This window comes from Rhincodon typus, chromosome 39 (genome assembly GCF_021869965.1).
Source record: "Rhincodon typus isolate 14 chromosome 39, sRhiTyp1.1, whole genome shotgun sequence".
Taxonomy (NCBI): Eukaryota; Metazoa; Chordata; class Chondrichthyes; order Orectolobiformes; family Rhincodontidae; genus Rhincodon; species Rhincodon typus.
The window spans coordinates 6,479,007-6,491,904 of NC_063370.1; the positions used below are offsets into that span (position 1 = coordinate 6,479,007).

A 12,898-nucleotide genomic window follows, 5' to 3' on the forward strand; every position below is an offset into this window, starting at 1 on the left:
CTGTATCTAACCCCATGCTGTCCCTGTCCTGGGAGTGTTTGATGGGGACAGTGTAGAGAGAGCTTTACTCTGTATCTAACCCCGTGCTGTCCCTGTACTGGGAGTGTTTGATGGGGACAGTGTAGAGAGAGCTTTACTCTGTATCTAACCCTGTGCTGTGCCTGTCCTGGGAGTAATTGATGGAGACAGAGTAGAGGAAGCTTTACTCTGTATCTAACCCCATGCTGTCCCTGTCCTGGGACTGTTTCATGGGGACAGTGTAGGGAGAGCTTTACTCTGTATCCAACCCCGTGCTGTCCCTGTCCTGGCAGCGTTTGATGGGGGACAGTGTAGAGAGAGCTTTACTTTCAGTTTATAAGAGTAAAGGGAGCTTTACTCTCTATGTACCTAATATTGGTGGGCGCTGTACTCTATCTGACAATGACATTGAGTACAGTTATGGTGAAGATTGTAATCAATTGCCCTTTCTACCAAAAAATCAAAATGTTTTTCCACGACGGTGTGTAATTCAATATGTGCAAAATATTCAGTATGCACTGATAATTCTTGCTTTAAGAGCTGTGCGCATTGTGGTCACCAGCAATTCAGAGCAGGCAGAAATAGTTCATCACCCTGGCACAGAGGGCAATGTTAGAACAACAGGAGGGAGAGAGAATGGCGAACCACTGTCAGGGAGGATGTGTCAAAGAGTTTGTCCAGTTTAACAATCCAGAGCAGCAATCGAAATGACTTTCCAGCTCGAACCTCACGAGTGTGACTTTAAAACAGAAATGTCAGCGGAGGTGAGACTGAGAGAGTTAGAGTCGCTGACTTTAACGGGGAGGTTGCTCGGTCTCGAGGGGCTGCTGGATGTTTTTGTCTGTGTGGTCGAGGAGCTAAGCCAGTCTGTTTTGACAGGACAGAAACACGTCCAGGATTTCCTCGCCTGGGGTAAGCAAGATCAAAGAGAGTCGACTTTGTGCTTGCGGTGATTGTCCGTGCGCGCGGTCTCCGATTGCAGACAGTGAGAGCTCCCATCGGGCGGCGGTGGGGGTGGGGGGGTGATCAGGAGCGGCGCTGAGGTGGGGGGTGCTGCACTGTCAGATTTACCGTCTTCAACAGGGGTGCCTCAGTGATTGATAAAGACCTTATAGCCGCGCTGTTTTGAAGCAGAGTTGGGGAGATCTTCCTGTTGGCCTGGCCCAATTTTAACCGACACCACATAGAAAGACAGGGAGATAGGAGTAGGCCATTCGGCCCTTCGAGCCTGCTCCCCCATTCAGTACGACCGTCGCTGATTATCCAACTCAGTCTCTGGTTCTCCCCTCTCTCCTCCCCACACCCTTTGATCCCTTTATCCCTAAGAACTATATCTAACTCTTCTTGAAAACATCCAAAGTTTTGGCCTCATCCCCTTTCTGTGGCAGAGAATTCCACAAGCTCCCCACTCTCTGGGTGAAGACATTTCTCCTCCTATCAGCCCTGTATCCTTAGACTGTGACCCCCTGGTTCTGGACACCCTGGTCTTCAGGAACATCCTTCCTGTGTTTACTCTGTGTCGTCCGGTTAGAATTTTATAGGTTTCTATGAGACTCCCTCCATTTTCGTGCTTGAAAACATTCAAAGTCTTGGTCCAGATTGCTTTCTAAGGCAAAGAATTCCACCACTGTCTGGGTGAAGATATCTCTCCTCATCTCAGTCCTAAAAGATTATGAAATTTGAATTCAATTTGCCTGGAATTAAAAACCTGGCTAATGGCAACCATTGTCGATTGTAGGAAGATGCTGTCTGGTTCACTAATGTTATTTAGGAAAGGAAATTTGTTGTTCTTACCCAGTCTGGCCTACATGTGACTCCAGACCCACAGCAATGTGGTTGACTCTTAACTGCCCTCTGGGCAATTAGGGATGGGCAATAAATGCTGGCCTAGCATTCAGCCCGTAAAAGAATTTTTAAAAAAAATCACCGTGTCTTTAGTACGTTAACGTTTGTGGGATTGGACTGTGCACAAATTATCTGCTGCCTTTCTTACAAACAGCAACTAGCTCCTTGGTTATGCAGTGCTCTGGGAAGTCCTGAGGTAGTGAAAGGTGATATATAAATGCAAATGTTGTCCTCCTTGCAATTAAAATGAACTCCACTTCACTGCGATCCACTCCCTAAGGTGGATTTTTTGCATTATGTTTGACAATATCCCTAGAACCTCCCTCTGTTTGTCACACTTCCTGGTCTGTAGATACCTTCCCTAATTGTTACAATAACTCTGGAGTAGGCTGGACTTGAACCCAAATCTCCTGGGTCAAAGGTAGGGACACTACCACTATAGCACAACGGCTAAATCGAGTTGGGATGTCATGTTGAGGCTGTACGGAACATTGGTGAGGCCTCTTCTGGAGTATTGTGTGCAGTTCTGGTCTCCCTGGTATAGGAAGGATGTTATAAAACTGGAGAGGGCTCAGAAAAGATTTACCAGGATGTTGCCGGGAATGGAAGGTCTGATATATAAAAATAGACTGGAGCTCTATTCAATGGAGCGTTGGAGGTTGAGGGGTGACCTTATTGAGGTTTATAAAGCCACAAAGGGGCACAGATAAGGTGAATGGCAAGGGTACCGCACACCTCTGGAACAGGTGGGACTTGCACCCAGGCCTCCTGGCCCAGAGGGAGGGGCATTACCACTGCGCCACAAGATCCCCCAAATCAGGGAAAGTGCAAAATACAATCCATAAGCCATTCGTAGCCTTGGACACCTGCGGACCAATTAAATCTGACAAATGATCCCATGGATCACTTACCTGTTGTTTCACTTGACCTGCTGACAGAAAATTAATCTCAACGTGCAACAGGTTTAAATATTTTGCTGGTCTTTTTAAAAACAACAAAAATCCATTAATTCATTACATTAAATAATATTCCATATGAACGTTAATGCTCTAATAGGGTGGCATGGCGGCTCAGTCGTTAGTGCTGCTGCGTCACAGCACCCGGGACCCGGGTTCGATCCCACCCTCGGATGACTGTCTGTGTGGAGTTTGCATGTTCTCCCCGTGTCCGTGTGGGTTTCCTCTGGGTGCTCCAGTTTCCTCCCACAGTCCCAAAGATGTGAAAGTTAGGGTGGATTGACCAGGCTAAATTGCCCAAAGTTTCCAGTGACGTGCAGGCTGGGTGGGTTAGCCGTGGGGATGCAGGATTTACAGGGATAGTGTGCATCTGGGTAGAATGCTCTTAAGAGGGTTGATGGGCCAAATAGCCTGCTTCCATACTGTAGGGATCCTAAAAATGACTTAATAATCTTATGAAATATTCACATTAAATCATTAATTCCTGACAGAACCAACCATTTCAATACTGCAACATTAGCATGACAAATGAGCATATTTATCAGAAATATTCAAACATGCTGCAAATTCAACTCAATTTTCCAACGCTTCCTTTCCTCCTTTTCTGCATAAAGCTCATTATTTTTGTACTTTGATATAAATTAAACAAGAATTTCTAGTAATGCCAATCTCCCTGAGAAAGCTATAAATTTTATTTCTCAGGGTTAACAAAGCACAGGTTGCTTGCGCAGTGACTGGTCAAACTGTGTGACTCTTACAGAGGTGGAGATTCTAGAATGTTCTCTCGTATGGCCTTGTTCTGTGTTAAGCAGTAAAGAGCTCCCACAAACCACCAGAGACCATGATTTGAGATCCACTTGCTCTCTCTATCTATCACACTTCTCCCCAGTCCATTTCCTTTACATAACCCCTGTTCCAACCATTGTTGTAAATTTTCTATCTCTCAGATAAATGCAGAGATAACTGTAATTTGTCAATCTGCAACCGGTTTAGTTGTGAAAGCTTTGAAATAACTCTGCAATCCCAGAAGGGCCGCCCTCATAACTGTAGCTCAGTTCTGGTAGTTTCCATGCCTCCTTTGCTCGGAGTCCACACCCTGACATAACCAATTGAGCACAGTGACCACAGATCAGTGACCAGACCCACATAATGGAACGTAGACCAATTAAACACTACAGCCAACATCTTTCAGTTTCTGTACTCTACTGATCTTCTGGCTTTTGTGCACAGTACTGGGCAGCAGTGATAGGAGTGGGTCGTCAACGTTTCCTCACTGTTTACTGCTTATGTACTGAAATGGTACTGGGCTTTAAATGGCCTAGTGGTACTATCGTTGGACTGTTAATCCAGAGACCCAGATAGTATTCTGGGGACCTGGGATTGAATCCCGTCACGGCAGATGGTGGAATTTGAATTCAACAAAAATCTGGAATTAAGAGTCTAATGATGACCATGAATCCATTCTCGATTGCCGGAAAAACCCATCTGGTTCACTAATGTCTGTTAGGGAAGGAAACTGCCATCCTTACCCGCTCTGGCCTACATGTGACTCCAGACCCACAGCAATGTGGCTGTTTTAACTGCCCCAGGAGTGGGCAATGAATACCGGCCTGGAATCACTGAAAATAGGAGTGGGTGTAGGCTATTCGGACCCCTTAAGCCTGCTCCACCACTCAAAGCCACAATCATATTCTCCCCCATACTTCTTAATCCCCTTAGCCCTAAGGACTCTATCCAACTCCTCCTTGAAAGCATCCTGTGAACAAGTAATTTAAAAAAACCCTTCTCAAAACTCTGTCCCAGAATGAATTGGACACAGTGTCAGTCAACTATGGAGGGCGGATCTAATAGTTTCTTTTACCCTGGGTCACAATGAGGCAGTCTGCGCTGGAAGATGCATGGCTGAATGTCAGGCGGGGGCAGCACTGGGTTAAGACTTGATGCACACTGCAGTTAAACAGCTGGCCTAAGTTCAAGGCCAAGGGCTATTTCTGCTGGAGAGCTGGTGTTGATATAAGGAAAGAAATTGAGATAGACTAGAATCCCTATGGCGTGGAATCAGGCCATTCGGCCCACCGAGTCCACACCAACCCTCTGAAGAGCATCTCACCCAGACCCACTCCCCCTACCCTATGTGCATTTCCCAAGACTAACCCACCCAGCCTGCACATCCCTGGACACTATGGCTAATTTAGCACAGCCAATCCACCCCTAACCTGCACATCTTTGGAACTGTGGGAGGAAACCAGAGCAAACCCACACAGACACAGGGAGAGTGTGCGTACAGACAGTCACCTGAGGATGGGATTGAACTCAGGTCCATGGCGCTGTGAGGCAGCAGTGCTAACCACTGAGCCACTGTGCTGCCCCAACTAGCTTTGGCCTAAATTTATGGTCCATAAGGATTCTCACCAACGTTGACAGATGCACCACAGAAAGCATCCTATCAAGCTGCATCACGGCCTGGTACGGCAACTGCTCTGCCCAGGACTGTAAGAAACTACAGTGAGTTGTGAACACAGCCCAGTCCATCACACAAGCCAGCCTTCCATCGATGAACTCCATCTACTGCCTCGGGAAAGGCAGCCAACATCATTAAAGACACCTCCCAACCCGGTTATAATCTCTTCCAACCTCTTTCGTTGAGCAGAAGATACAAAAGCTTAAGCACACGTACCGACAGATTCAAGAACAGCTTCTTCCCCTGCTGTTATCAGGGTTCTGAATGGACCTCTCAAATTTCAAATCTAATGTTGATCTCGCTGTTTGTGCCCCTTCTCTGCAGCCGTAACATTGTATTCCTTGCCCTGTTCTATCCTCCAATGATCTTTGTATGGTATGATCTGCCTGTACTGCACGCAAAACAAAACTTTTCACTGTAACTAGGTACATCTGACAAAAATATATCAAATGAAATCAGATAAACTCAGAAAAAGAGTGTAACATTGCAGCATTGGAGAGAGAGTAGCTAGGGTTATTGAGGTAGGTTTGGGGGTGAGGGACCTCACTCATGAAGCTTGACTGGGTGAGCTGGGGCTGTAAGAAGAGAAAGCTGGCCATGAGATTTAATTGAAGTGTCGAAAATCACAAAAGGTCTGGCAGAGGAGACAGGAGGAACTGTGCCCGCTCGTTCGAAAGGCTGAAGAGGGCTCAGTTGAAAACAATTGGTGGAAGGAGCAAAAGAGACTTGAGGAGAAATCTTTCTCACACAGCGAGTGGCTAGGATCTGGAAAACACTGCGTGAGAGTGCAGAGGAGGCAGATCCAATTGAGGATTTGAGAGGGAGTTAGACGGGAAAAGGAGGAATGTGTAGGTCCGCGGAGGGTAGACAGGGAGAATGGCACTAATTGGGTCACTCATTGGGAGAGCTGGCGCAGGCCCGAAGGACCGAAAGGTCTCCTTCTATGCTGTGAAATGCAACTGGCCACCCCCACACTGGCTGTGCGTCGCAGAACTGGGACCTATCCCAGTTTTCCAATTTCCTTGATCAGTGCTCGATGCAATCAAGAGGATGACTTCACTCAGCTGGGAGCAGTTTAGTCATTTGCCGACAACTGAACTGGCACCACATCCCGTTTTATCCTGTATTCCACCCTAACTCAGGCTGTAGCCTGTATTTACACAGAAACATCGGAAATGGGAGCAGGAGTAGGCCATTCGGCCCTCCAAGCCTGCTCCCCCATTCAATATGATCATGGCTGACCATCCAACTCAACGCCCTGTTCCCACTTTCTCCCCCATACCCTTCATCCCTAAGAACTGTGTCTAACTCCTTCTTGGGAACACTCAATGCTTTGGCCTCAACCTTTTCGTGTAGCAGAGAATTCCACAGGCTCCCCACCCTCTGGGTGAAGACATTTCTCCTCATCCCAGTCCTAAGTGGACGTAGAGGATAAGGGATAGATCTTCGACAACAAGGTGCATAGCTGGATGAACACAGCAGGCCAAGCAGCATCATAGGAGCAGAAAGGCTGACGTTTCGGGCCTAGACACTTCATCAGAAAAGGGATAGATCTTACTTAGATTGTGACCCCCTGGTTCTGGACTTGAGGAAACGAAATGAAACCATGTTTTGATTCCTGTCGAATTCTATTCTTTTGTGCTTCTCACCGTGCTTTCCACCAGGCCAAGGTAGTGAAACTTGAAGCCAATATTTATGAAAGGCTGGTGTACAAATAAGGTGACCGTGTGACCACTGTCAATTGTCATAAAAACCCATCTGGTTCACCAAAGTCCTTTCGGGAAGGAAACTGCCACTTTTACCTGGTCCGGCCTACATGTGACTCCAGACCCACATAACTGTGGCTGAAGGGAGTCAAGAAAGCACAGGAGAAGGCTATTCGGTCATTGGGTTCGTGCTGGCTCTATGGCAAACAATGCCATTCCCGCATTATCTCCCTCCTGTAGCTCATTGAGACACTCAGCGGGCACCTTCTCAGGGGGTAATTAGGGATGGGCAATAAATTCCATACCCCAGTCGGTGATGCCCACATCCTGTGAACAAACAGAAGGAAAATCTGTGAAAAGTTTTGGGATGGGGCTGGAGGATCAAGGCACCAGGGAGCTGGTGGGATCATTGATACATTTTTTTTAAGGTGGAGGTGGATAGATTAGTCTTGGACAAAAGGAATCACAAGTTACAGGAGAATGTGGAATGCGACACAATCGCATTGAATGGTGGAACAGCATTGAGGGGCTGAATGGCCTCTTTCTCCTTCTAATTCATGCCTTTGTACATCCATGTTGGTACCCAATGGGAGGCATGCAATTTCTTTCAAGGACAATGTTTTAAAGACATTTGGATAAGTACATGAATGGGAAATGTTTGGAGGTATATGGGCCAAGTGTGGCAGGTGGGACTAGTTTAGTTTGGGGCAATGGTCAACATAGACTGGTTGGACCGAAGGGTCTGTTTCCATGCTGTGTGGCTCTATAACTAGCAAGCCTCTGGACTTGGTTATGGGTCAGTGGTCATGGCTTGCACCTCTCGAGGCACAGAAATCATGGGTTTGAGTCCTGACTACTCCAGACCCTCTAATCCATGAGCTGCCTGAAACTTGCACTACCAACAACAGAGGGAGTGCAATACTGTCAGAGGAGCTGCCCTCCAGATTAGAGCTTTGTTTGCTTTCTTGGGTGACTCTGCATTGAATAAGAGCATGGACATTCTCCCTCCTACAATTATGGGAAATACCTGGAGATTTGAGCTGGAAAATACTTAAAGGGGCTGGATGGGGTAGCTGCAGGTATAATATTTTCCACTGGTTTGGAAACAGGGGGCACAATCTAAAAATGAGAGGGACACCACTTAGACCTGAGAAGATGAGAAATCATGTTGCTCGGAGGGTTGTGTTCGTTTGGATTTCTCAATCACAGTGGGCTGTAGAAGCTCAGTTTTTGATTATGTTTATAGAGCCGTACAGCATGGAAACAGACCCTTCGGCCCAACAACTCCAAGTCAACCATAATCCCAAACTAAACTAGTCCCACCTGCCTGCCCCTGGCCCATATCCCTCCAAACCTTTCTTATTCATGTACTTATCCAAATGTTTTTTAAATGTTGTAATTGTACCCACATCCATCACTTCCTCTGGAAGTTCATTCCACACATGAACCGCGCTATGTGTGAAAAAAGTTGCCCCTCATGTCTTTTTCAATTCTCTCTCCTCTCACTTTAAAAATATGCCCCCTAGTCTTGAAATCCCCCACCCTAGGGAAAGGACACCTGCCATTCACCTTCTCTATACCCCTTATGAGTTTATAAACCTCTATAATGTCACCCCTCAACCTCCTGCATTCCAGTGAAACTATTCCTAGCCTATCCAGCCTCTCCTTATAACTCAAACCCTCCAGTCCTAGCAACATCCTGGTAAATCCTTTCTGAACCCTCTTCAGTTTGGTAATATCCTTCCCATAACAGGGCGACCAGAACTGGACGCAGGGCTCCAGAAGAGGCCTCACCAATGTCCTGTACAACCTCAACATGACGTCCCCAACTCCTAGACTCAAAAGACTGAGCAATGAAGGCAAGCGTGCTAAATGCCTTCTTAACCTGGGATGCAAACTTCAAAGAATTATGTACCTGAACCCCTAGGTCTCACTGTTCTACAATATTACCCAGGGCCCTACCATTAATTGTATAAGTCCTGATTAATTTCTGATTAATTAATTAATTAATTTCTGATTGGCAGTGGGGTACAGGGTTATGGGGATGGAGGGGATACAAGGCATTAATTTGTTTGATCCGTCATGATAGTACTGAATAGCAGAGGGGTGGCTTTACAGATCGAATGGCCTACTGTTCCAAAAGCATAAAGTTGCTGGAAAAGCTCAGCAGGTCTGGCAGCATCTGTGGAGACAAGAAACAACAGAGCGAAGGTTTCCAGTCCGATCTCACTCTTCCCTGGAAATTCCTCCAGACTGAAAACAGTCATTTTCGCATTAATGCTTGCAGTGAGTAAATTGGTTGTCGTGTTTTGTACATTACAGCCCTTAGAAGAGACAAAAACAGAAATTGGTGGAAAAGCTCAGTAGGTCTGGCAGCATCTGTGGACAGAAATGAGAGTTAACATTTCGGGTCTAGTGACCCTTCCTCAGAACTGATGGTAGGTAGGAAAATGTCGGTTTATGTGCAGAAGATAGGGTGGAGGGAAGGAGGTAAGAAGTAAATGATAGGTGGGGATAGAGTCCAAAGAGAGAAGACAATGGATGGATAGAGAACGGAGTGGATAATGATAAGGCGACAGGAGTGAATAGCCGTTAATGGGACTGTTAGTGGCTAACAATGGGTTGTGTGTAATGGCAGACTATGTGGCAACAAGGGGCCTGGTGTGTGGGAATGAGAGTAAGGACATGGGATAGCTCAAGCCCTAAAGTTACTGAACTCTGTATTTAGTCTGGAGGGCTGCAGGGTCCTCAAGTGGAAAAAGAGGTGGTGTTCTTTCAGCTTGCGCTGAGCTTCGCTGAAACACAGCAGCAAGCCCAAGACAGAGATGTTGGCCAGGGAACAGGGTGGTGTGTTAAAGTGACCGATATCTGAAAGCTCAGGGTCTTTCTTGCAGACAAGAATGTAGACGTCCTGCGAAGTGGTCACCCATTCTACGTTTTGTTTTCCCAGTGTAGAGGAGACCACACTGTGAGCAGAGAATGCAGTGGACTAGATTGTGGGAAGTGCAGGTGAAGCACCTTTGTGGTGTGGCCTGACGCTGTGAAGGGGTCTGTATTTAATTTTTTCCCTCCCCTCCGTCTTTTCGCCTTTCCCGACACTGCGGGGTAGTGTGGGAGGTGCCATATTGTTGTGTGGGGGTGTGTGTAATCTCCCCACACACGAACAGAGCTCCTGATGGCCTGTTGTTTTATATTTTGACCAGCTCGGCCGATCGCGAGGGAGGTGAAAACTTTGCAGCTTCAACAGGACGACTTTGAAATCCTGAAAGTCATCGGCAGAGGAGCATTCAGTGAGGTAGGCAACCCTGGTGCCAGTCCTCAGGCTTAGATTTTCTTTTAATATAACTCCGCTGTCACCCTCAGCAAAGTTAGACCAGCACCTGTGATTGTCTTTCTTCTTCAAATATCAGGTGGATTAGCCCATGGATCCCATGAGCTGTCTTTGTACTGCCAAGGTCAAATATATCATCCACTTGGCAATACTACAAAGCCAGGGTCATGAGATTAACAATAGAGTGAGTTTAAATCACAGAAACAGCCATTCGGCCCAACTAGTCCATGTTCCACACTAGCTCCCTCCTACCTTACCTCATCTTCATTCCTTCAACCCCCCATCGACATGTTGGGAGGAGGTAGTGGCTCAGTCGGGCATTGGGTTTAGTAATCCATAAAGTCTAGGCTCCATACCCCGAGTAATTGGGTTCAAATCCTACAATATTTAGCATAAATTCAGTTGATAAAACTTGCAAGTCTCTTAAAATATCGTATCAGGAATTGTAAATTAGTCTCAGTCTTTTTAAAAATTTAGTCTGGAATTGTAAATTAGCCTTCGTCTTTTTAAAACTAAAATCTGAATTTATAAATCGGTCTCAGTTATTTTAAAATTAAAATTGGGAATTGTAAATGGGTCGCAGTCTTTTTAAAATTAAAATCTGGAATTGTAAATGGGTCTCAGACATTTTAAAATTAAAATCTGGACTTGTAAAATAGTCTCAGTCATGGGACCATTAATCTATCATTGTTTGTTGTAAAGACCCATCTTGTTTACTAATACCCTTTAGGGAGGGAAATCTACCATCCTTACCCAGGCTGGCCTACACGTGACTCCAGACCCACAGTGTTGTGGTTGACCCTTAATTGACCTCTGAAATGACCATCCTGGGTCATTGCTATTGAACAGAAACTGAACTGGACTCATCATATCAAGCCTCTTCTAAGGATGCCTAACCTGAAGACCAGCATCTGCAGTTCCTACTATCTCTGATTCAATTTTAACCCCACTGCGAAGCCTCTTCTAAGGATGCCTAACCTGAAGAGCCTCTCTGCTCCTATGATGCTGCTTGGCCTGCTGTGTTCATCCAGCCCTGCACCTTGTTGTCTTGGATTCTCCAGCATCTGCAGTTCCTACTATCTCTCATCATATCAATACTCTTGGCTAGATCAGAAACTAGGAACACTGTAGTGAGTAGCTCACCTCCTGACTCCCCCCAAAGCCTGTCCCACCATCTACAAGGCACAAGCCAGGGGTGTGAGGGAATACTCCCCACTTGCCCTGGATGGGGGCAGCTCCAACAACGCTCAGGAAGCTCGACACCATCCAGGACAAAGCAGCCCCCGCTCGATTGGTGTTTAAAAGAATCAAGAGGTTGAGTGGAGTCATAAAGCACAGAGACAGACCCTTAGGTCCGAGCAGTCCATGCTCTAGGGTATTGAATTACTCATCCAAGATGGTAGTGAATGGTGGAGCAGGTTTGTGGGCTGAATGGCCTCATTCTGCTCCAATTTCACACAGGATCTATAGCTTGTGGGTTTAATGGAGGGAAGGTAGGTCAATCGATAATAGCCACTCCTCCAAACCTCCTCCCCCACTTCTCCACATTCCACTGGTCCTCCACCTCCCACCTCCTTTTCTTCCTGGGTCACCCATCACCCTCCAGGCTTCAACACCCTTCCAATCTCCCTTCGCTCGACTCCCACTCCCTTTTCTAGAATCCATTATCCTCAAGAAATGATGCCAATGAGTGGCAAAGCAGGGGAAAGCTTTCAGTCTCAGCAGATTGGGTGAGTTAATGGGGGTTTTGGGGGCCATGACCTTTCTCCGTCACAGTGGGTGACATTGGGTTGGGGGTGGGCGGAGAATAGTCAGTGTCCTGTGTTCCCCCTGCTAGATCGCCATGGTCAGACTGAAGGACACGGACAGGGTGTACGCGATGAAGAGGATGAACAAGTCGGACATGTTAAATCAGAAGGAGGTAAGAGGGTTTGGGATCCACAGTCTTTCGGAGCAGGGATTGTAATCCAGTCAGGGCAGGGGACAGACAGAACCATCAGCTTCCAGGGATCACTGAATTAAACCGATCACCCTGAGGGATTCATACTGACGTGTGACTCCAGGCTCACCACAATAATGCCAGCATTAATACTGAATGATACACTATCCCCATCAAACACTCACAGGACAGGGGCAGCACAGGGTTAGAGACAGAGTAAAGCTTCCTGTACACTGTCCCCCATTAAACACTCACAGAAGAGGGACAGCACAGGGTTAGATACAGAGTAAAGCTCACTCTACACTGTCCCCATCAAACACTCACAGGACAGGGACAGCACGGGGTTAGATAACGAGTAAAGCTCTCTCTACACTGTCCCACATCAAACACTCCCAGGACAGGGACAGCACGGGGTTGGATACAGAGTAAAGCTTCCTCTACGCTGTCCCCCATCAAACACTCCCAGGAGAGGGACAGCACAGGGTTAGACACAGAGTAAAGCTCTCTCCACACTGTCCCCATCAAACACTCACAGGAGAGGGACAGCACGGGGTTAGATACAGAGTAAAGCTCTCTCTACACTGTCCCCATCAAACACTCACAGGAGAGGGACAGCACGGGGTTAGATACAGAGTAAAGCTC

The 12,898-nt window shown here is 46.8% G+C and overlaps 1 protein-coding gene across 1 annotated transcript in view; it reads left to right on the forward strand.

Moving 5' to 3' along the window:
* Positions 1-770: 770 nt before the first annotated feature.
* The window catches only part of LOC109925778 (myotonin-protein kinase), a 45,715-nt gene continuing 33,587 nt past the window's right edge, over positions 771-12,898 (forward strand). The window contains exons 1-3 of the mRNA XM_048618392.1: positions 771-930; positions 10,190-10,281; positions 12,155-12,238. Of these exons, the coding sequence (XP_048474349.1) occupies positions 771-930; positions 10,190-10,281; positions 12,155-12,238 (336 nt within the window). The remainder of the gene's footprint in view (positions 931-10,189; positions 10,282-12,154; positions 12,239-12,898) is intronic.